The 23297-nt window shown below is 45.5% G+C and overlaps 1 protein-coding gene across 1 annotated transcript in view; it reads left to right on the top strand.

The window, feature by feature from the left end:
• Positions 1 to 16710, top strand: part of FAXC (failed axon connections homolog) — a 52696-nt gene extending 35986 nt beyond the window's left edge. Inside the window, exons 4-5 of the mRNA XM_025200083.1 lie at positions 12731 to 12847; positions 15185 to 16710. Of these exons, the coding sequence (XP_025055868.1) occupies positions 12731 to 12847; positions 15185 to 15474 (407 nt within the window). The 3' untranslated portion in view covers positions 15475 to 16710. The remainder of the gene's footprint in view (positions 1 to 12730; positions 12848 to 15184) is intronic.
• Positions 16711 to 23297: the final 6587 nt, after the last annotated feature.

Here is a 23297-nt window from a genome sequence, read left to right as displayed (position 1 = left end):
CCTCCCCCCCCCCCCCCCCCCCAGCCCGACTGGAGGGGGCCCCTGCAAGCCCCACTTACCCCAAAGGCTCCGGGAGGGAAAGTGAGCCTGAGCCAAGCCCTGGCTGACTGAGTCTCAGGTCTGCCCCTTCCCCTCTCCCTCCCCCTCGGGGCAGGGCTTAGGGTTTGCCCCCTCTTTTGCAAGAGACTCTTGCAGGCTAGAACTCTGCCAGCCTGCAGAGAGCTCTTTGCAAAAGTGGAAAATCTGTGAATATCTATTGAAATGGAAAATCTGCTTTTTTCTCCGTTAAAAGGGAAAATCCCTGTTTTTTTCCCGTGGGAAACAGCATTTAGACACATAAAGGTGATATAGAATTTGGCTCAAAGAATGATGAAAACAAGGACAAGGCAGGGTAGATTTACACCTTATGAATTAACTAAATCAGAGTTTTATATGAGCTTTGATAAGCAGCAGCTTACTTCATCAGCAGGGATGCTGGTTTTCTCTGATTTAAAAAAATCTCCAATTTTCAGGTTAAAAAAAGTAACCCAAAAATCCACATTTTTCTGTGATTGAAAATGAAATGCCAGTAATACACACACACACACACACACATATATATAGATATGGTATTTCATTTTGATCATGGAAAAATGTGGATTTTGGGTTACTTTTTTTAACTTGAAAATTGGGGATTTTTTTTTTTTTAATCGGAGAAAACCAGCATCCCTGTTCATCAGACACTATGGAGGGACCAGGATCCCTGCTGGTTAACATTGCTGAGTGATAGGAACAGTTAGCTTGCTCCTACCTAATTAGTTAGTCTTCAGCACTGGGTGGACACAACTACACTTCTGCTTTGGGGGAGACACTCTGCTGCTCCTGGCAGGCTATGTGAGGGCAGTGCTGCCAGGCACAGTAGTCACATGGCCATAGATGCTCTGTCAGGTACAAGGTTGGCAAATATGTGCTTCCCATGTGTTAATATTACTACTTTCTGAAGAGTATTTTTACATGAGATCATAATAGATTTGTTTTCAGTATTTTGTGGGTTTGGAAACTAATTAGAATATCAAATGACGGCAAATGGATCTCTGCCCTACCGTATTCTGCACTGTTTCCAACAGCTGGAGCATTATTTAGGGACACAATTGCTCTTTTTTCAGATGTGCACAGCTGCTGATGTAGACAGTCTTGCCACATGTAAATTAAATAAGCATGAAAAGTAGGACTGGTTCATTCACTGTTTTGCACTGGTTGGCGAGTCAGTTATGAACTCATCCTAACTTTCTCTGAGTGAATTCAGTATTTGTAAGTATTCTGTGAATGGGCCAGTGGTTAGGGTGCCATTTGAGGAGAGAATCACTGGCCCCTTCATTTATGAGGTATTTGCTTGGGTTCATATTCTGGTCCACAAATGGCTTTTATTTGTTCACAGGTTTATGGGCTTAGTAAAAAATAAACTAAAAAGTAACCAAACAAAACAAAACAATGTCCCTTTCCATTCCTCTCAGTTTCCGGTGTTGGATAAAAACGGTGCATAAAAACGGCTTCACTTTTTAAATGCAGTTTTGTCATACGGTTGAGAACGTTGCATTTTACACATTTAATAAAGTTAGGCTGGAAATGAGAAGGTTTCTAACTACCAGATGAGTGAGTTTTTGGAGCAGCCTTCCAGTGGGAGGAGGGAAGCCACAAAGCATAATTAATTTTAAGATAGCATTTAATCAAGTTATGAGTGGCTTCATGGGAAGTATTTAGCTATGGTAGGAAGGGGACATGGCTCAGTAGGTTCATTACAGGTCTGTGTCTTATGACTTCCCATATAAGCACATTACATCCTTAGTCTGCATTTCCCAGTGTTTGTGAATTAGATTCACGACTTGACAAGTCCAATAAACTTCAAAGGGACCTGTGTGAAATGTCTTATTGTAAGTCTGTAGTAATAAATAAAATGGGAGGGATGAACTTAATAATAGTTAGAGTCTGGCATTGTTATATCGTCTTCATAGCCAGTGAGAAAGCATGTATAAATCTGTGTGAACATTGTATTTTAGTTTATTGTGCTGTCACGCTAAGCATTTTCATGACACTGGCAAACTACATAGTCGGTGGCGATGGGCCAATAGGGGGCACTCGGGCACTGCCCCACCAGTTTAAAAGATAACACACAAAAACTGTCAGCTAAATAAATAAAAAAGAATAGTATCGTTAATTGGAAGTATCCAAAACAGCGTTCGTTGAACTAACAATGTAAACAAAAGTAATAACATTTTTTCTTGCCTGTGTCTGCTAGTAACATAATCAATGATTATGCTCGTCCACTATGCATACACAACAAAAAGTTGAGTATGCTCAGTAAGCTCCTTGGGGCGATCTCTTTACCGCTCAAGTGGCGCATGAGCAGTAGAAACACCTGAACAGTGTGAATGGATGGCAATAACCACTTGCTTAAGTGGACAGTGGGGCGCCTGTACTGATGCCCCAGCCCAGGTAAAGAGCTGTTACCTAGAAAACCGGAGGGGGAGGGGCAGAGGGAGGGAGAGGGCAGGGCCTGACGCTGTCAGTCACCCAAGGTTTGGCTCAGGTTGACTTTCCTTCTGGAGCCTGTGAGGTAAGTGGGGCTTACAGTGGGGTTGCAGGGCAGGCGGGGAAGCTGGCTGGGTGCTCCAGCAGGGAACAGGGGCTTGCAGTCTGGGAGCTGGGAGGTTTGCGGCCCAGGAGTTGGGGGGAGTGGGGGGTTTGCAGCTAGGGAGCTGGAGGGTTTGAAGCTGGGGATCTGGGGGATTTGCAGCTGGAGAGTCGGGGTTTGCAGCTGGGGAGTGGGTGGGGTTTGCAGCCTGGGGGGAGTGGGGGGTTTGCAACCAGGGAGCTGGAGGGTTTGAAGCTGGGGGATTTGCAGCTGGAGAGTGGGGGTTTGCAGCCTGGGAGCTGGGAGGGCTGAAGCCAGGGTGTGGGTTTGCAACCAGGGAGGGGGGTGGGGGTTAGTTTTGATAAACATAAAAAAATTACATGTTATGTTTTATAGCATTGTTTTTGTAAACAAACAAAAATTAAATAAATAAAACAAAAAAGGATTTGAAACTGGATGATTCAGTATGATGCTTCCCCTGCCCCACATGTCTCAGAGTTCACCAGCTGTGCCTGCACAGAGTGGGTATATTTAAGAGAGGTGAACCGATACACTGGTCTCATATCCTATTGGCACCAATATAAGGAAAATTGACTGTATTGGCAATCAGCTTTTTTGGCTGATGTGGCTGATAATGTAGTTGATAAATGCTCTGTGCATGCACAGCTATAGCGCAGTACGCAGGCAGCCAAGAGCACAGATGGGCGGTGTGGAGAGCAACTGGGTCTGGCTGGTAAGTCTGTTGTGAGGGAAGGGGTGGGGGGAGGGAAGGGGCACAAGGAGGGCAGATTGAGATCCTGGTGGTGAGGGAGGGAGAGGGGCAGAGGCAGGTGTTGCACAGCTAGAGCAGAGTTGTGAGTGGAGAGGGCTGCGCACACCCCTGGGAGGGCATGGGGGGCTGTGTGCCCCTGGATCTTCGAGCAGAGAGAGGGCAGGCTGCCATTGTAGGCTGGGGCTGGGGTGGCACTGGGTTCTTCCTGGTGCGGGGGCTTAGCCGAGCTGCACTCAGGGCAGGTGGTGATGCTGGGAGCGGGGCTATGGGCCCCCTCTCCCCATAGCCCTCTCCCAGTGCCGCTGCCCGACCCGAGCACAGCCCAGCCCAAACCCCTTCTGGGAAGATCCCGGCAGCAGCCCCAGCTGCAGCCTCAGGCCGCAGTGGCAGCCCACCCTCACCCTGCAAGCAGATCTGGGGGCACAAGCCCCCCATACCCACCTGGGGTGCATGCAGTGGTGGGAGCCACCCCCCTGCACCCCCTGGATGAGCCGCTGTGCAGCGTCTGCCTCTGCCCCAGCCCCAGTCCCTCCCTCACCATGGGGGCCTTGATCTGCCCTCCCCCTTCCTCCACTACAGGCTTACTAACCAGATGTCTCTTTCTATGTGGACCAGCTGCATCACAGAATTGGATTGGTATTGGCTGATATAGCTTGTTAAATATCAGCTATCAGTATCTCCCCAAAAATTCTCTATCAGTGCACCTCTAATATTTAATACAGAAATGGAGAAGCATAGACATTTATACAACAGAGAGCAACATGAAGAATCTCATTGACATCCTGGAATATTATATTGTTGTTTGTTAATATTTGCCATTCTTTCTCAAGTTGAATCATATCTTATTATATGTGTAGTAAGATATAATTCTTAATAGTGCTCTTTATTTTATGAATTTCTGTGGCTCTCTATTTTCTTATTGTATGTATATCCATACTGTATATAGCAAGTATTGTAGGCTGTATGTAGATTCCATTGATCCACTCTGTAATGGACATCCCCCTTTAAAGGACATTCTGGGGCAGTGCGGGGGGATTCAGGCTCTTGAGAGGTCATAAGTTCTCTATGGAGAAGGCCCTTATCTCCTGCTGATCTGCAGAGATCATGGTTTCTGTGGCTAGGGGCAGAAGTTACACATCAGCCAGTTTAAGTGGTCAGAAACTGGTTTAAATCTGTAACGGAACATAAGTTTGGTGCACATAAACCAATTTCAAAATGGCCAAAACTGGTTTAAGACAAACCTGGTTGAATGTAATATCAGATTTACAGATTTGGGTCAAACTGGTTTGTGGAACTTCTGTCCCAGACCCCTTGCTGGTTTAAGGTAAATTAGAGTCCCCCAGCATCCCAGCATGCTTTTCAGCCCTGGTCTGGGCTGTGCTGTCTGCTTCAGAGAGCAGGGCTTGCCCTGCCCTTCTGCTCTCTAGCCAGAGCAGGAGGTGGGGACATGGGCAGATGCTAGTAATATGGCCTGCTAAGGCAAAAGGGCAGGGAGGGGATTTATTTCCCCTCCTTCTCTCTGCCTGGCCTCCCCGGGGTCTGCCTGGCCAAGGTGGAGCAGCCTGTCAGGATCCGCCCCCTCCTCTCTGTTCCAGGGGGTGGGTGTGGCCAGGGGCTGGGGCAGAGGCTATGGGGCTGAGCTGGGCGGCCCAGGGGCGCTGCTGAGGGCAGGCATGGAGGCCCACCCCCCGGCCCAGCCTCAGCCCCAGGTGAGGTGGGCAGATGGCGGGGCCATGCCAGCCAGCTCTAGCCAAGCTGCCTACAGCATGAGTAGCCAGCGGAGCAGAAGGCTGGGCAGACCCTGGTTGGGGTCCCTGTGCCCGTGCCCAAGAGGGAAGACAGGGAAGTTTAATCCCCCTTCCTGCCCCTGCTTTGCCTGAGGCTGCTGCCCTGGCTGGCTTTGCCGACGCCCCCTGCTACATGAGCGGCCAGTGTGGTGGAAGGCTGGGCAGACCCCAGCTGGGGTCTCCGTGCTGGTGGGACAGAGGGGAGACAGGGGAGTTTAATCCCCCTCCCTGCCCCCTCTTCATCTGAGGTGCTGCCTAGGCTGGTGTCTGGCCACCCCACACCGCCCCCCCGGGACAAGCCTGGCAATGGCTGCTTTCCCATTCCCCCTTCAGGCACACCCTGGATGGGATCCCTGCAGGCCCGAGGGGGGCGTTAAACCCCAGGCTACGTGCCTGCCTTGCTTCCTCCCTACCCCGGTCAGAATTCCTCCAGCCTTGCAGCTGTTGCCAAAGGGAAGGGAGGACTTGCTGCTTGCCTGAGCCACTGCAGGCATGTGGCTACATTTCCGGAATCAAAAGTGAATGTCTATTCACTTGCAAATCGGTTCAATCTACACAGGTTAGACTAACCTGCACAGATTGGATCAATACAGGCTTGGGCCTTTTGAATGTCTGCATTTAGCTTGTGAGACTTGCAGTGTAACCCAGTGGCCTGTTGCTGCAGGTGCAGTTGGGCTCCCCCTTTCCCTGCCATGAGTTTTCCCACTGGAGGTGAAACTGGAGGGACTTTGATTCTTAATCAGACTAACCCAGGGCAAGAGTAAGAGAATGAAAATGTTGCCCGAATGCTAATGCAAAGTGGCTTCTTATGCTGAGTTGATTTTGAGACTGTAATGCTTCAGACACATCAGATTAATTTGAAACTCCTTTTTGCACCACAAATATATGTGCTGAAGCAATGATAATTATTTTTAGCTCCAAAAGAGGTTTCGGAAAGAATAATCTGGCAGTTGCCTAATCTCAGTACACTAATCTGGACATTCCCAGTCATGTCATTTTTATCTTCATTTGCTCTATTAATTATTTTTTTTCTTCTCTTTTTTAGTTCTGTTTCAGCACCTCTTATAAAAATGCATATTGTACTAAGAACCCAGTACAGGTGACATGCGATTAAAAGTGCCCTGGTCAATTATGTCAATGATCTTGCTGTTTCTAAGGCATGAAAATATTTTTCTTGCTTAGTTTGAAGCTTCAATTCACAGCTCACCTGGTGGCATAAGGCATCATTGGAAGATTGTGAAATACCCTTTTATACATGGATGGTGCTGTTAAATGTATAAAATAAGGCAAAATAATTTTTTGTAGCTCCTTTCCCATTCAAGGGGCACAGCTACACATTCATTAATGCACTTTAGGTAATGCGTATTAAATCTAGTACCTCCATTGTGAGGTACCAGAAAAATGTGCATCAGGTTATTTTAATGCCCATTAGCTAAAGAGTACGGTTTTTTTGTGATGCTTTAATTCACATTAAAATAGGCTAATACACATTAAAGCGCATGTGTAGACACTTCCAAGGTGTTCCAAAAAACTTCAGTGAGTCACATACCTAGTTTTGGACATGAGCAGACAAATCCTTGGCTGGCACAAATCAGTTGGAGTTACAAAACCAGCTTTGTATTATTGTTGAATCTTTTTTATTCAGAGCTTTCTTACTGGAATTTTCTCCCACTCTTTTTGAAAAGCATCATGTATCAAGCAATTTTGGCACTCAGGTCAGAGTACTAGACACTGGGGATGAATGATGAGTGCATCCCACGCCTTGGCTGCTGCCACTGCCACACACGCTCTACCTCAACTGCTGTTGCTACTCCATGGTCTCCCTGCAGGCCCTGTTCTGGCACCAACTCTCCCATGGCACCTGGGGCTGATGCCCTGCTCATCCTGCTCTAGTTATGCTCCTAGAAGGGGCCTCCCAAGTTATAAAGGCATCCCCTATGGTTGTAGCCAACCAGTTGTCCAGAAAGGTCTACAAGTCATTCGCTGTGATTCCTCTCACAAACCACAGCCACATAAGCAGCCTATGAAAAAATCAAACAAACAGGCCCCACACCCTGCCTTGGTGGTTTAATGGTAGGGAATATGCTCAGATGATCCTAAGAAGATGACTGTCTTGCATTACAGAGGAAGGCAAAAACTGGTTGTAGCCAACCAGTTGTCCAGAAAGGTCTACAAGTCATTCGCTGTGATTCCTCTCACAAACCACAGCCACATAAGCAGCCTATGAAAAAATCAAACAAACAGGCCCCACACCCTGCCTTGGTGGTTTAATGGTAGGGAATATGCTCAGATGATCCTAAGAAGATGACTGTCTTGCATTACAGAGGAAAGCAAAAAACCCATGGCCCTGCCAGTCTGACCCAGGGGAAGAATTCTTTCCTGCCCTGATCTGTCAGTAAGTCTGATGGAGTGCAGGAACAAAACCCTCCAGCCAGGTGCCTGAGTGGTTTCTAATACTGGCAGCAACACCAGAGCTCCTCAGTCACATTCCACCTCTGGCTCTGGCTAATGTCAAATGCTTCAGAGGTAGAAACCTCACCTGAAGCCATATAATACATAAATGGAGGGGAGGGGGAAGGCTTCTCGGCCCTGCAGGTGTCCAGCAGAAGCCCTGAATCATGAGATCAATGAGTTCTTTTACTTCCACATAGGTTATATCTAGAGCTTCCACGTCAGAAGCAACTGAGTTGTCAGAGAGATGATGGAGTTAGTACGGTACTCCTTTCCTTGGATTTTTCTTTACCTTAGGGACTTAGATCAATGTCCAGTACCTTTTTCCTGCGGGAGGTTGGAGTGACGCAGCTTGGGCCAGAGGTAGGTTGGTATTGGGACCAGCCTGGTGTTGCTATGATTCCCCACCAGCTTGGACACAGCAAAGGTGAGCCTCCTCATTTCCTGGCCACAGCCCAAGTGAAACCCCTCGCTGCAGAAGCTCTGCAAGCTGGATCCAGTGGTTCCACAGGCTGTAGGTTGCTGACCCCCTAATTTATAACTCCCATTACAGCAGACTGATCTTTTTAATGTATTTTTCCTCACAGTGGCCTATCCTATGAGATAAAGAAGCACCAGTCCCATTTTACAGATGACGAGCTGAAACGTGAAAAGATCCAACATTTAGGCACCACTGACATTCACAGAATCCCTGCATAACCTTGGGGACACTGAAGTTTCTGCTAGTAGGCATGGGCAAGCCTGCCTGAATCCTGACATGGCTGAGGAGCTCAGCACCCTCACCAGGCAGTCTAGAGTTCCTCCAGGTATCTTACCCATGGGACACCTGAGCCAAACAAATGAAAGAGATGAGTGTTACTGGCTGATCTGTGTCTCCTAATACAATGACTAGTGTGCTCAACTAAGGTGTGGAAGATCCATGTTTGGAAGCTGCATACGTCTCTGCACTTTCTAGGAGAGTGCCCAAGCCCCACCAGGCTCATGTGTGGTGAATAGCTCCCTGGAAGCTGTTCCACTTTGTATAAATAATTAAATATTCCTTAGGGCAGAAAGAGAGAGGTTGACCCTCAAGTCTGGTGGCTAAGGCACTCTCAGGGGGGTATAGCATTGCTGTAAGTCAGTGGGGACTTGAAAATAGGTCTCTATGATGAGTTCCCTAACCCCATAGGTTGTTGGGGATCTTTGGCTGGGTGTCATCTTTGGAGGAAAAGATTGATGTTTTGAGCACCTACCTCTAGGATTGGGTTCCTTGCCAAACATCTCAAGCAGAGTTAGAGGTCTAACTACCTTGGCATTTCTCATTGATCTGCTTCGGTGACCCTTTGTTTGAGTTGCTGGTTTCCATGAACCCCTTCTGTATGCACATAACTCTCCCTATACAATGTATGGGCAACTGGGTGCCTACCTTGGGCCTGAGGAATCTGCTAGGTGCCCAGGCCCTTAAAAGTTGGACATTTCAATGCCTAAGTCCTTGTGTGCCAAGTGAGTTACCCAAGTCACATAGGAAATCTGTGGCAGAGTAGGACATTGAACCTGGACCTCTTGAATGCCAGGGCACAACACCAATCCCAGTTCCTCTCTAGTCTGGGGTTGCATGGCAGCCTTAAAATGGATGTTGTAAGCAAAAGTTAGGTCCATAGTAAAGTTAACATTGCCCCAAAGGAAACTCCTAAATCTGGAGTTGGAGAGGCTGAAAGGCTGGGAGGTGAAGCAAACAGGAACACTTGGTGACAGAATATCAGCCTGCACAAATGTACATTTCAGGATTGTTTTTGAAACTGCAAATGAACAACACATGTTGGTGGGTGGCTCAATAGGCTGCTTAGCAGTTCTCAGTTGGCAGTGTGAATCAGGCACCCTGGCAGTGGTGTATTTTGATCAGGAGTATGACAGTGGGCAGGGTGGTGACTGAATTGGTTCAGGGACAGCACTTCATGCAGAGTGGAGTACACAGGTGTCGTGCACTGGGAGAATTCTGAACCCTCAATTGATTCCCTGTGGTGCTGCAGGATGGTCTCTCCTTCCATCAGACTCTTCCTGATCCTTGTGGAGGATTCCTTGCTACTTTGATTTTTAACTAAGGTCCTGAAGGAAGAAGATCCTAGAGAAATTCTGGATGTTTGATGATTTCTTGCCATCCTTTAAAGGCATATGGTGACTTGAAGTACGGCCCTGAGTAGAGCGGTGGGAAAGTGTTTCCCTGGGAGGCAGAGTGTCTCAGACCCTTGTCTGCAATGTAATTTGATGCTGGTGTGTACCAGCAGCAAATTATGAAATGACTCCCGCTGGCTAGGCTGCTCACAAAGCACATCGGGGATTTCTGCTTACTCCTGTGCTTCTGGACACAGTGTTCAAGTAGGTCGTACAGGAGACCAAGGGCTAGGTCACAGTCATGCTGGTAGGCCAAATATTGAATTTTTAGGGAACCCTGGGAACAGACATGCAGGAAACCCTATTTCCTTCCCCACTCGGTCTAGCTTGTGCCTTCTCTGAATAGATCCTGAATAGATGCCTGAAGAGATCAGCTGAGGTCATCCCCTCCTGAGCTAGGAGTTGGGTGAATAAATTTACCACTATCACTTTTAAAGAGCATGTTATCTCTGATTGTCCTACTGTTCTGGACTTGAGTCTCGAACTCAGTTATATTGCCTCAAGTGCCTGATGTTAAAATGGGATTTTAATTCAAAATATACCATTTTCATTTGGGGAGCAATTTTTTGAGATTTGCATGAGAGAATTAAGGAGCTGACACTGTAATTACCACAAACACACTTGCAACATTTATTCGCTGTCAGATGGATTCTTTACCTGAACATCCTATTCAGACCGGGGGGTTGCCTGACTATGAAACAGCAGGAAAATGTTGCACAATTTTGATACTATTATTGTTATTGCTGTTGTTATTGCTATTGTTGTTGATGTTATCGTTATTATTGCCTTTTTACAGGGAGTTATCATTATCATACATTCATAGTGCTGCTTTGCTATGATTTAGTACCACAGAGAAGTAAGCTGTAGAATTTTGGAAAACACTGTGTTGCATTGCTGTGCAGCATTGCTGAAATTGTATAATAAACCTGAAGTTAGAAAACCCAGCAAATCCAAACCAATTTAAATCAAATCCATGAAGACCATCCCCAAGTGGTGGGGTAAATGGATTTGAAAGATTCAATTAGAGACAATATTTCACAGGGTTTATAGCATTTAAGGCTGGAAGGGAGCATTAGATCATCTAGGCTGACCTTGAAAATATGGGAATGGCTCATAAAATAGTGTGCAGGGAGATACTTCTCTCCGTATTGTGCTGTATGTGTATGTGTGCTCTGAAGCAAGCTCATGCTAGATGGACCTTTGCTAATGGCGACTTTGAACTGCTGTGTAAAATAAATCTTCTTTCCTACCATATTTATTAGTATTGTGGTAGCATCCAAGGTTTCCTATCATGGGTCAGCACCACACTGTTCTAGCCACAGTACAAACACAAAATGAAAAAGACAGCTCTGTCATGAAGAGCTTGCAACCTAAGGCAGTGGTTCCCAACCCATAGCTTGTAGGCACCAGGCTGCCTATAAGACCTGCCAATATTGCTTGCAGCCACAGGAAATTAAAAAGTTAAAACTGAGGTTGACAGGGAGAGCAAAGTATGATGCTGCAGCTTGTTACATGCTCAGTGCTGTTGCCCGTGGGTCAGATTCCTTAGATCAGGGGACTACTGATCTAAGGAATCTGATTTTCATATATGATTCTCATTTCACTTGCGTAAGAAGTTGATAATAAAATGGCCAGTTTGGTACACCCTGGAAGAGGGGGAAATGTATCACAGCACAGATCCAAAAGTATTTTAGCTTTACCCAGTTCTCTCTGCCCAATGCACAGGACTGGCAGAGAAGAAAGGGGTGAGTAGAGCTGGCAGTTCATAACTATAGCATTGATCAGTTGTCAATTAGCTTTTCAACTGGTTTGGTGAAATGAGTTGGTGATGTGGGTTTCCTTTCTAGCAAACTAGTGTTCACATAACTCAGACGACTATCATTGTTGCACTAGTGCTGGCAATCTCTGCTAAGAGGTCAAATGACTGAATGAGACCCTGTTATGCTCCCTCGTTTTGAACCCAAGATGGCAGTGTGCATCTGGGACAGCCTGAGAACTTTGCATTGGTTGTGTACACACCTACCATTTCTGAAGATGAAAAAGTGGAGTTCAGACCCCAGGACTGTTTTTCTGGCCTCTTTTAGAAGTACTTCAGATTGCTTTAAAATTCTAGGATGAAACTGGGTATTATTTCTGAGATCTATTAGCCATGGCTAGGGCCTTTGCAAACTTGCAAATGTGAAAAGGTACTTTGCAAACTTCTTTACAGCCCCTGCATGGACATCCTAGTCTAGAACTGCACCACATACCTGGCTATCCAGTCCTAGGCCTCTCTCAGGCAGAGCAGGCCAGTGTTATTGAATCATGTTATGGTTTGCATTTGGATGACTTTGAGCAAGTCCTTAGCGGAGGCCATCATTCATTTTCATTGTAATCTGAGGGGAAGACCTGAAACCAGATCTCTGCTAGCAAGAGGCCCATTGGGCTACCAGCTTCCTTCCATCAAGATAGTCATCCTGGTGCAAATTAAATTTTTTCCAGAAAGAGGAAATCATACCTCCAGTGCCCTATTACTAGCATAGAAGGCCCCGAACACATCAAAACAGGTAATTTTTTTATCCTCTGAATGACATGGTGGATCGTTCTGCCCAGTATGCCGGAGAGGCAGAGAGAAGAGGTGTAAGTCATGCTGGTGGTTCTGTAACTGTATAATTTAATTGGCACGCAGATGGAGAAGCTGCAGTGGTGAATTCTTTCCCAAAGAATCCTGGGAATTCTGTAGAATTATCATAGAATTATCAAAATTTGCTCTGAGATCTGGCTATAAATCAGCCCACATGCAGTTGCTAAGGCATAGGCTCCAGACATTGATTTATTTTTTTTAGAGTATACAGGTGGCCAACCAAGTAATTTCAGGAAGAAATATTTTTGAAAGGTGCAGCCAGTGATTTGTCTGGTATTTATATGTGGGGAAGTTATGTGAAGGTCTGTAAATGTTTGGTGTTTTGCCATCTGCAGGTGACAAGAAGTACATCATGGGACCAAAGCTTTCCACTGTTGATGCCACTGTCTTTGGTCATCTAGCACAAGCAATGTGGACATTGCCAGGCACAAGGCCTGAGAGACTAATCAAAGGTAAGAAAATCTTAGATGCAAGTACCATTCATTTGTCAAAAGTCCCTCCACAGCATTCTTCACTTGTAGGTCTGGAGCAGGCTTTAAGGAAGATCTCATTGCAATACTTGCAGGAAGGCACTTTCAGGTTCACAGAATATTTGGAGGCAGGAGGAGTGCTTAATATTCTACAAGACTGTTCTAGCCTTTGCTGTTGCACTTATCTTCTTCAAGCTCACTCTATGCTCTGAGCCAGATCCAGACTACAGGGCTTTTCATAAGCTGGTTCTAGCCTGGGGTGGCAGTTCTGGTATAGAGTGAAGGCTTCCGCATGGGGTGGCGGCACCAGCCGCTAGCGGCAGCAACAGTATCGGTGATGGATCAAGTGACTGCAGGGCTAATGGGGCTATCTCTGTCTGCTTGCCATCCTGTCACCAAGGGCCACGTCCATTAGGGCTCAAGAGCCCTGCTTTCTACAGCAAGCCATGCCCCCAACTTCCCTAGTCCACCAGTAGCCCAGCAGGTCAAGTGAAGCAGTTCTGAGGGGTGTATGTTTGACATCCCTCATCTACAATGTTTTTTTCTATGCCAATTCTCATTCACTTTCTTCTTTAAGTTTTTCTTACTAGTTTTTCCTATTGCCATTCTTGGTAATTTATACTACATCTTTCTGTTTAAAGAAACGTGGTCTTTGTTTTGTTAGTTGATTTTGTTAATAATTTATTAATAGTTAATGCTTTTATTAATTTATTTTAGTTCAGTTTCATGAGTTATTAATTTATTAATAGGTACAAAGTAATTAATGTTTTCAAGCATTTGAAAGGGAAAACACAATGGGCCATATTCTGCCACTCTCGTACTGGGTACTGTCCTAGTATCAGTTGAAATAAGAGCCTCAATTATTGCTGAAGATATGGAAGAGGAGAGATCCAAGCTTGACTTTTCAGATGTCACAGTGAGTGTGTACACATAATTAGGGGGAAAAAAACAATCTTCTACTTGTAAACTGAGCATATTTGGTCTTAATGGATTAATGCCATATTAGCTGAAATCCAACTACCTACCAAAATAATCAGATAGAAACTTCCATCCTGCAGTGTGGCCCTTGATAACCACAGAGCTGATTAGGGTCAGGTGATAACACATTGTCCAAAATAAATGGATGCATTTGTTATTTAGTGCTTCATTGAAGTGTTTATATCTTCACCCTAAATGCACCCACCCATACATACATATACTTACTAGTTTAAAAATGTGCTGAAGTGATCATATACAAGCCTGTTAAATTTATCTTGTAAGCAATGCTGCCATCTGGTGGTTGAAAATCAAAACTTTCTCCAATTACACCTGAAGAATGTCTTGCATTAGAAAGTTTGTCCAACATTATCAATGCCACGTAGCTGGTCCAATAAAAGATATCACCCTAAGAAATACTGGCCTCTCCAATTACACTTCATTTTAGTGTGCCAGGTTTCTGCCAAATCTGTAACACAAGGGTTGGCAGCATTTTTGGGTAGAATGCCAAAAGTACCCACAACCTCGACTTGTGAGATGTTGGCATTCCAGGGATGGATGGCTGGGGAACTGTAAGAAGCCTAATCCTTGTTGTGGCAGCAGAGCCCTGGCCCCTGGTTCGCCATCTGCCCCGTGGCATGCATACACACTTAGACCCTGGTGCAGCTGCTTGCAGCCTCCTGGCTGCCTGCCACAGCTGGCCCAGGCTCTGGCCAGGCCTTTGCTACCCACCATGGAGCATGGGCTGCTCATGGCAGGTGGTGGGGAAGCTGCAAGCTGCTGCACCAGGGTCTGCAGAATCCTGGCCCAGCTTATTGCTAGCAGCAGGTGCACCTGCACATCAAGGCCCATGGCATGGGAGGGGCTGGGGATGTACTGCTGCAACAAGGATTGGGCCCCTTGCAGCTCCCCCACTGTCCACCCCAAGGAGTGTGTGCCAAGCAAAATGCCTTTATGTACCATGCTCTGGCACATGTATTGGGGTTGCCTACCCCTGCTATAACAGTTTTTTGGTGATCAGTTTTTAAGGTAGTCATTCTCTTCTCTAGAGTCACCTTTTAAAAAATTAATTGTGGTTGGTAATACAGTTACATCCATCCATAATTTTTTCACATTGATCCTTGCTTTTTACAGGTAAGTAATCATAGATCTTCTAAATTCTATTGAACTTGTAAACAGTACCGTTAAGATGCTTGATTACAGCTTAGGCTTTTGGAGAGAGGTTTTTACTTGCTACCTTATTTATTTCGCTCAAGAGAGCTCCCTTGGATTTCCTTGGTAGCGAATGTATCTAAGGATGAGGCCCTAGATGCACTAACACTGGCTTTTTTCATTATGTTGCAGGTGAACTCATTAATCTTGCTATGTACTGTGAAAGGATAAGAAGGAAATTCTGGCCCGAGTGGCACCATGATGATGATAATACCCTGTATGAATCCGAGGAAAGTAGTGAAATGAGCAAGGCTCAGACTCCATTGCAGGACTTCAGCTTTTACTCAAGGACAGAAACATTTGATGAGGAAGGCACAGAGAACAGTATTTCCCATACCCCCGACACGGATTACACTGGTCACTCTCTCTTTGATTCTGACGTGGACATGGATGACTACAGAGATCATGAACAATGCAAGTGAGACGTACAGATGCCTCCCCTTTTCTATCAGAAATGCCACCTCTTGGGATGGTTTGATCTTTCCCGAGGTTCTGAAGAGGTTAATGCCAGTTTGGAAGAAATCATTGTGCTTGACATGGGTGTCACATGCTACCTGGACAATATCCTCCTTATTTCATTTTGTAAAACCATTTAGATGGAACTAAGGTAAACAATTAAAAAAATATAGGCCAACAAGAGGTCCAGAGCATCACAGGATTTTTAGAGCTACAGTGTGCTCTCACCAAAAAAATAAAACAGATTTCAGAATCATGTGAGTAGACTCTGCAGCAGGTGGAAGAGACCCTGCAGCAGGTGGAGAGAGTTTGTGAGAGCTGGTTTGTGTTCAAGGTCCTGTCTTCATGCATAAAAGTTGAAGATGGAAAGGGAAGAGAGGTTACAGGAATTCCCCTCTCTCTCCGTGGTAAGAAATGATCGTGCTGTACTGACACAGTAGTACAGCAGGGGAGCTTCAATCACTGGCTTGAACTTTGGGTGTATATAATATGGGTGTGTGTGCACATGCAGGAAATGAGTAGGTGTCTGGGTGCCAGCAGATTCAGAGATGGTCAGTCATTAAAGACGAGGAAAAGATGTTTATGCCAAAAACAACTTCTATTGTTCCTGTTCTTTACAAGAGCTCGCATCTCCTAGGTTCATAACTTTTTGGTTTAAATGGAAATTGCCCAAATATTTTAGCTCAGGGCTGTCGAACTTCTAAGTAACTGGGGGCCAAACACCCTGGAGGCCACACCAGCAGGGGCTACATGCCTGTGGGATGCCCCAGGGCAAACCAGAGGCTGCATGCCATGGAGATGCACCCCTGCTGCCCTGCACACCTGTGCAGGCAGGCATCCCGTTGCCACTGTGCCGCGTACCTATGTGGTTGCCTCCTCTGTACTCCCCCACTGTACCACATGCCCGCATAGGCGTCTCCCCCCAACAACTCCCTTTATTGCTGTACCACATGCCCTTGCATACCATAGCCTCACCATCTGCTTCCTGCGCTGTATCATGCTGCCCTGCTCCCTGTGGTGGAGTCAGGAAGTGGAAGCCAGAGGAGGGAGGAGGAGCCCAGAGACTCTGAATGCTGTTGCATTTGGAGCTTTAGGGAGACTTGTGGAAGATGGGAGCCTGGGAGCCACAACTTAACCCCTAGCAGGCCATGTGTGGTCTGAAAGCTGGCAGTTGGATAGCACAGTTAGCTCATTACCAAATATTTCCCAGAAGTTCATTTGGAAGGTCAGGCATATACTAGGTCCATCTAAATTCACTCTACAGTTCTGTCTGGATTAGGTGTTCTTTTTCTCTTCCTGCCACAGATTATTGTCAGATAGGCTAGGCATTATTACACAGCTGTGGTGTGTCACCCAAAGCCAGCTGTATTGCAGAGCTCGACGTTTCAATCTCTTTCTTTGTGCATCAGATGGTAAAGTTTGCAAATCACTTGAAAGGACTTTAGGGTGTGAGATGCTGTGTAAACCCGTGATATTGGACTAGATGCTCAGAAATTGGACTAGATTCTCTCCTGCCTATGCAGGGGGTTGGACTCAACAATCTATTGAGGTCCCTTCCGACCCTAACATATATGAAATACAAGGTTGCCACTTGGCTTGACTAGGGGAAGCCTCTGCTTTGTTTGTAATGGCTTCTGCCCTAAGGGAGCATGAAACACTCCCTAAAGCCAGCTGTTTGGAAACAGATAACATACAGCCAGCTGTGCCAGTTCTGTACCCAATGGCGATTCCCTTACACCAGAGAGGAACACCCAGATTCTCTTTTGGCCATTTTTACATCCTTTTGTGCTAGCAAGGTTGAGACTCTGTTCATCACTATAAACTTTAGTAGCTTGAAACACAAACCAGTTTCTTTGCAGTAAAGTTTTTACCTCCCTAGCTTAGGGACTCACAGAAGTATCTGGAGTTAAACCCCAGTTTTCTTTAAATCGTGCATATACACTTATCTTTCAACATGTGAGGATTCCAAATGAATTCAGTGGAAGTACTCACCTACGTGAAGTTGTGTGTGTATATAATTGGTTGTTCACATTCATTAACTGATTTCACACAGAGAAAAAGCATGGGGAATAAAGAATATCATGGTCTTTGTAAACATGCTTAAGCGAAATCCAATTCTGAGCCTACAAACTGTGACAGTATCCTTTAAAAATATTTTACGTGTGGCTCTCTGCGTGCTTTAAGAAAAAAATGTAATGTGAAGCAACAACACTGCAATATTTTTACTAATGCAGCTTCCTGTATCCTGCATTCTGAACAGCTAAGAGTAGAAGGGGCACGTGAGGACTTTTAATCTCATTAGTGGTTCTTTTTATGGTCAGAATTTGAAACAAGGAGTTTCCCAGGGCTTTAGAAGAAATCCATCCTTTTCGAGATGTTCTCACCGATTTACAAAGAGATGTCTAACTAGGGAAATGTTTGTTTTACGGAATCTCAGAGCTGGCTATGGGCCTGGAATGGGGTGCAGCTTACACTAGGAAAAACACTCCTGGCAGCTGCTCTTTGTGTTTCATTGGGAGCTATTACTGATGCCTTGCATACTATGGCGTGTGTATGGTTTTGTGTTTGTTTTAGAACAGAGCCTGCACATTCCCCTGCAGTCATGCTTCTGTCAATTATCTCCCACCTGATAGAGAAGTATCATTTGTGAAATGAATATGATAAATAGCTGAATCATAGATGAAGAGGAGGAAGATGCTGTCTGAATATTTAGGAGCCAAGTTAGCAAGCCAAACACAAAAATAGGGTGCAAAGCAGTAAAGCCTTGGGACTGAAAGTACAGCTGTGACAGAGATGCTTTTGAAACTTCCCAGATAATTTAACCCAGGTATTACCTGAAGGAATTCAGGGATTGATATTGGACAAAAAGAGTCACATGGGACAGGCAACTTCATTTCTTAAAAATGTCAATGTGGTAGGGACCCTAGTGTCCATGTCCTATTTTTTCATATATAGACTTAGTCAGGAGCTTAAATTTGCAGACCTAGGGTAGGGACAGAAATTACACATAAATCAGTATAAGCAATCAGAAACCGATTCAAATCTGTAACACAACAGACGTTCAGCTTTCAAAATGGCTAAAACCCATTTAAGATAAACGTGGATGGATGTATTGTCAGACTTAACTGATTTAGGTTAAATCGGTTTACTGAGCTTCTGTCCCAGATCCCCTCCAGATTCAAGTTAACTCACAGTCCCCCAGGATCCCAGGATGCTTTGCACCTGCCCCACTAACCCTTCCTTGCAAGGTGGGTGGACTGGCATTGGCCCAAGCTGATTGCTTGAGCTGAGCAGGGTGGCATGTTCTAATGCCCCCACCCTGCCCCACTTCTGGTCTAAGCTACCGCAGGCATGTGGCTGCATTTCTGGAATCAAAAGTGAATGTCTGTTCATTTGCTTAGACTAACCAGCAAAGATTGAATTGAATCATCCTTGAGCTTTTTGAATGTCTGGACTTAGCCTTAGTGTCCACATATGGCAACTAGGGGTGCATCAATAGAGATTCTGGGGACTGATACCGATGGCCAATTTTGAAGGAGATATATTGGCTGATACTGATCCAATTTCCGATACAGCTGCATGCAGCTGGTAAGTCTGTTGTGGTGGAAGGGAAGGGGCGTGGAAGGGCAGATTAAGGCCCCTGCAGTGAGGGCAGGGCAGGGCGCGGGACAGAGCCATGGCTCATCTGGGTGGCACGGGGAAGGGGGTGGTGGCTCCCACTACTGTGTGCACCCTGAGAGGGCATGGGGGGTATGTGCCCTCAGATCTAAGCAAGGGGGACATGGTGGGCTGCCTCTGTGGGCTAGGACCAGGACTGCACTGGGCTCTTCCCACTGTGTTGGCAGGACACACACACCCACACACACACAACCAACACACACGACTGTGCCAGGCTGCTCTCGGGGCAGGTGGTGGTGGCACTGGGAGGGAGGTTATGGGGGGGGGGCTGTAGCCACCCTAAATTTTGTCATAGCCCCCCTATAGCCCCCTCCCAGCGCCACCGTCTGCCCCAAATGCAGCCCGAGCACAGCCCCCTTGCGCCGGGAAGAGCCTGGCACAGCCCAGCCCCAGCTCCAGCCCTCAGTGGCATCCTCCACACACTGCCACCCCCTGTGCCCTCCCAAGGTGCACACAGCAGCGGGAACTGCCCTCCCTGCCCTGCCCCCCAAGATGAGCCACAGCTCTGCCCTGTGTCCTGCCCCGGCTAGGCAGTGCTGGCCCCAGCCCCAACCCACTCCCTCCCTCACCATAGGGGGCGTTGATCTGCCTCCCTATGCCCCTTCCTTCCCCCCTCCCCTTCTACCACAACAGACTTACCAGCTGCACGCAGCTCTCCAAACTGCTGGGCTGTGCTGCTTGCTGCCTATGTGCTGCGCTGCAGCTGCATGCAAGCATGGGCATTTATCGGCCAAATAATCGGCCACATCAGGCCAATTTCCGATACAATCCATTTTCTTTATGTGGTGTTGATCCAATATCAAACTGATGTATTGGCGCACCTCTACTGGCAACAGATGTGCCATAGCTACAGGCTACTCCTGTTAAAAAAGGAACCTGAGATAGAAGCCAGTCCATCTAGGCTGATAAATTTGCAGTGTCAAAAACTGAAAGTACTCACTCTACCCAATGGGCAGCAAAGTTCCCCTGCTCTATGCACAAGGTCTCCTGATTTCACATTGCAAACAACAGTAGCTAATGAAATCAGTGGAATGACAATGGTATCAGGCCAGCAGGAGATTAGCATCCTATTCTCCATGTTGTTAGGGACTACAAAAGCTGCCTACTCCCAGTGCTCACACCTATGTGAACAGAATCTCTCTCATGATTGCACAATGTATTCTGTAGTGTGAAATGGCATAAAAAATCAGAATGGCGAATGAAAATTGATTATTTTCACAGTCTTCCCAGTTCCAGGGAGAGTGAAAAATAAGAATATGCCAGAACCTTTCCTTCTAAATAGCTGGGATACTAACAGATTTTTACATTTTCCCCCTCTCTCTTTTGTGAATTCTTCCGTATTTTAATGCTTCTTTTGATGCTTCACTTTAGAAAGGTCATAGCAGGAAATTCATTAGAAATCCTTTGACAAGCACTGTCTGGCAATAATCTATAGATGTTACAGTGGAATCTGGATAGTTCATAAGGTTAAGACTCTTAACCCTTAAACCTGGAATCCTTTCCAGGTTAAGGGTTTGGAAACCAACTGGCTAACACAGCTGTACAGGATTGCTGTGGTGCTCCAGCTGAGTGGAGAAATGGCACCCTTTGAAGTAAAAGCTACAGCAAACAGGTTCACAGTTTTTCCTTCACATGGCAACCCACTGAATTACAGGGGTTGTGAACCACCCAGATACAAGAGATCCAGGTTCTATTGCAGAGGAGCGAGAATTGGAGAAGGAAGGGGGTTCAGCTAAATGGTCTACTCTGGACATTTCCAGCAGTTAAAATGCTGGTATACAGAGGAAGGCAAACAGGGCGGGGAGAAAGGGCCCGGTTCTGGAACTCAAAGAGTATGTGAACACTCCTTACCTGTGCAGGAACCTCCGCCCCCTTTGCCATCAGTATCTTAAATCCTGCCCTTGTTAGTGCAGTGTAAACCTGGAATGCTTTCAGTTAAGTACATGTACTGAGACTGATTTGATTCAGGACAGAATTTGGACCATTTGGTCTGCTTTAATAGGGTGCTGCTTCAGTGAGTAAGAAGGGCTAATTTTGAGCCAGAATTCAAAAAGGACTTATGCTTCCAAAGTGTGACTTAGGCAAAACTGCTCCCTGTCTGCACTGCCACTTATCCTTAGGTTTCAGTCTCTGCTCCAAGGACTCTCTCTCTCATTCAGTAACCATTCCATTGGAAATAAAGAAACAATCCTTGCACAGGGACTGGACCCTTCCACTCCCCCCGACCCAGAGTGTCCCTAGTAGCTAGGTTAGTGAGGCATGTTCACTCTTGTTCCATCTTTCTGGTTTAGTGAGAATTCTTTTATGTACAATGGTGCCTCTTCCAACGGGAGGGAGAGAGTACCTGTGCCCCCAAATAGCCCGTGTCCTGGTGTTTACAGCACTCTCCTGGAGAGTGGAAGATGTAGGTTTGCATTCCCAAAGGCAGAGAAAAGAATCTGGGTCACATCACAGGTGAGTGTCTAATCACTGAGCTGTTGCACAAAAGGAGTGCCACTGCTTCTTGCTCTTTACAACTATGTTCTAAAAGAAAAAAGGGACCCGTGCTCTGAAGGAAGGGGTTAAGGTACCTTCAGGAGAGAATTCCAAATTGTCAATCTTGATTGGAAGGAGACAGCTCCCTAGAGTGCAGGAGAAGGCACCTATGCCCCCAGAAGACTTCAAGACACACCTCTGTTTTGCAGGCAAACTGGCCACTGTAAGCTGCTCCCTGGTCTACAGCCGGGTTGCTCTGGATCCCATTTTGGGGGTCCTAACTTCTTCTGGACATGGCATTGGGAACCTTGCTGTCTAACTCAGGTTTCTGGCTTTTGCTATAGGAGTTAGGTGTGCTTACAAGTTAGGCATTGCCAGTGCTCAGCATTATCATGCTGAAGTCCCTTTTTGGATCCTGCCTTTGTCCTGAAAGGAAGAAGAGATCAGAAGTTTGTCTCACTGAAGCCAGGGATGAAAAAGGTTGTACAACAGGTATTTCTGCAAATAAGGTTTGTTTTTTTTAATTATTGTCATTGCTGCTACTAATTATACTCTGAATATACAGCACTGTGGGTGCATCTCCACAAGATGCTTAATTCTCAGTAGACTAATTCTACTATGCATTAATGTATCACAGGAAAAAACGTGCTAATGCACATATGCTCAATAGAACTAGCCTGCAGTAGCAATGGCATATTAATACTTGTGTAGACACACCCTTTTTCATCGACAATTCACTTAAATCTGGCAGGAACGTGGTTTATTTTAGAAAACAGTTGAAAGAAAAACAGTGGAAAGAGCCAAAGAGAGGACAAGTGCAGCAGCAACCAGCCAATATCAACTAAGATTTTCTAGCTGCACAGATTTTCCATATATTGATCAGTTGTATGAATGTATTTATAGCATGTCTCATGCCTTTCTTTGTTAGGAACTATGCAGGTTATTTGAGAGGAGAAAATAACGTTTTTCACATAATGGTTACCTTGGGAAAAGTCTTCATTTTTGTGTTGATCACGTGTATTGTTTTATTTTAAGTGAAGACGAATTTGCAGAAATAGCATTTGTATATAAAAATAAATATATTCCTTGTACATATATTTTATATTTCTAAGGTTTGGCAGAAAACAAGTTGATGCTGAACTTATCCCATCCAGATTTTCAAATATTAGTTGTGTTTTTTCCTAATAGATTTGTTCAAACATTTTTTTGTCCACTTTTTTTTTTTAGTGAAAAATGGCTTTTGACTCACACACACACACACACACACACACACACACACACACACACACACACACACATTTTAAAGATGTCATATAGACCAATCTCTTTTTGTTGAGGGGGGGCAAACAAATTAAAATAAAACCTTTTGTTCTTGGATGAAATCACTCCTATTTACAATGTCTTAGTATTTTTACAATGGGAAATAGGGTTTTTTCTTCCTTTTTTTTAAAGCGAGAAGAAAACAGTAGTAGTGTGGAGAGGAGGGAAGAAAGTTTACTTCTTGAAAAATGAATTAACTGGTTTTGAAACATTTGAAGAAATTGTCAAAAATGCAGACTTTGATATTCCTCACAATGTTTCTTGTATTGCCCTTACCCTTTTTGACCAGCTTTCTTTTCTACCATCAGGCTGATGA

This window comes from Alligator sinensis, unplaced genomic scaffold (genome assembly GCF_000455745.1).
Source record: "Alligator sinensis unplaced genomic scaffold, ASM45574v1 scaffold145_2, whole genome shotgun sequence".
NCBI lineage: Eukaryota > Metazoa > Chordata > Crocodylia > Alligatoridae > Alligator > Alligator sinensis.
Note: the sequence above shows the minus strand (reverse complement) of the source record. Positions and strands in the feature narration are given on the sequence as shown.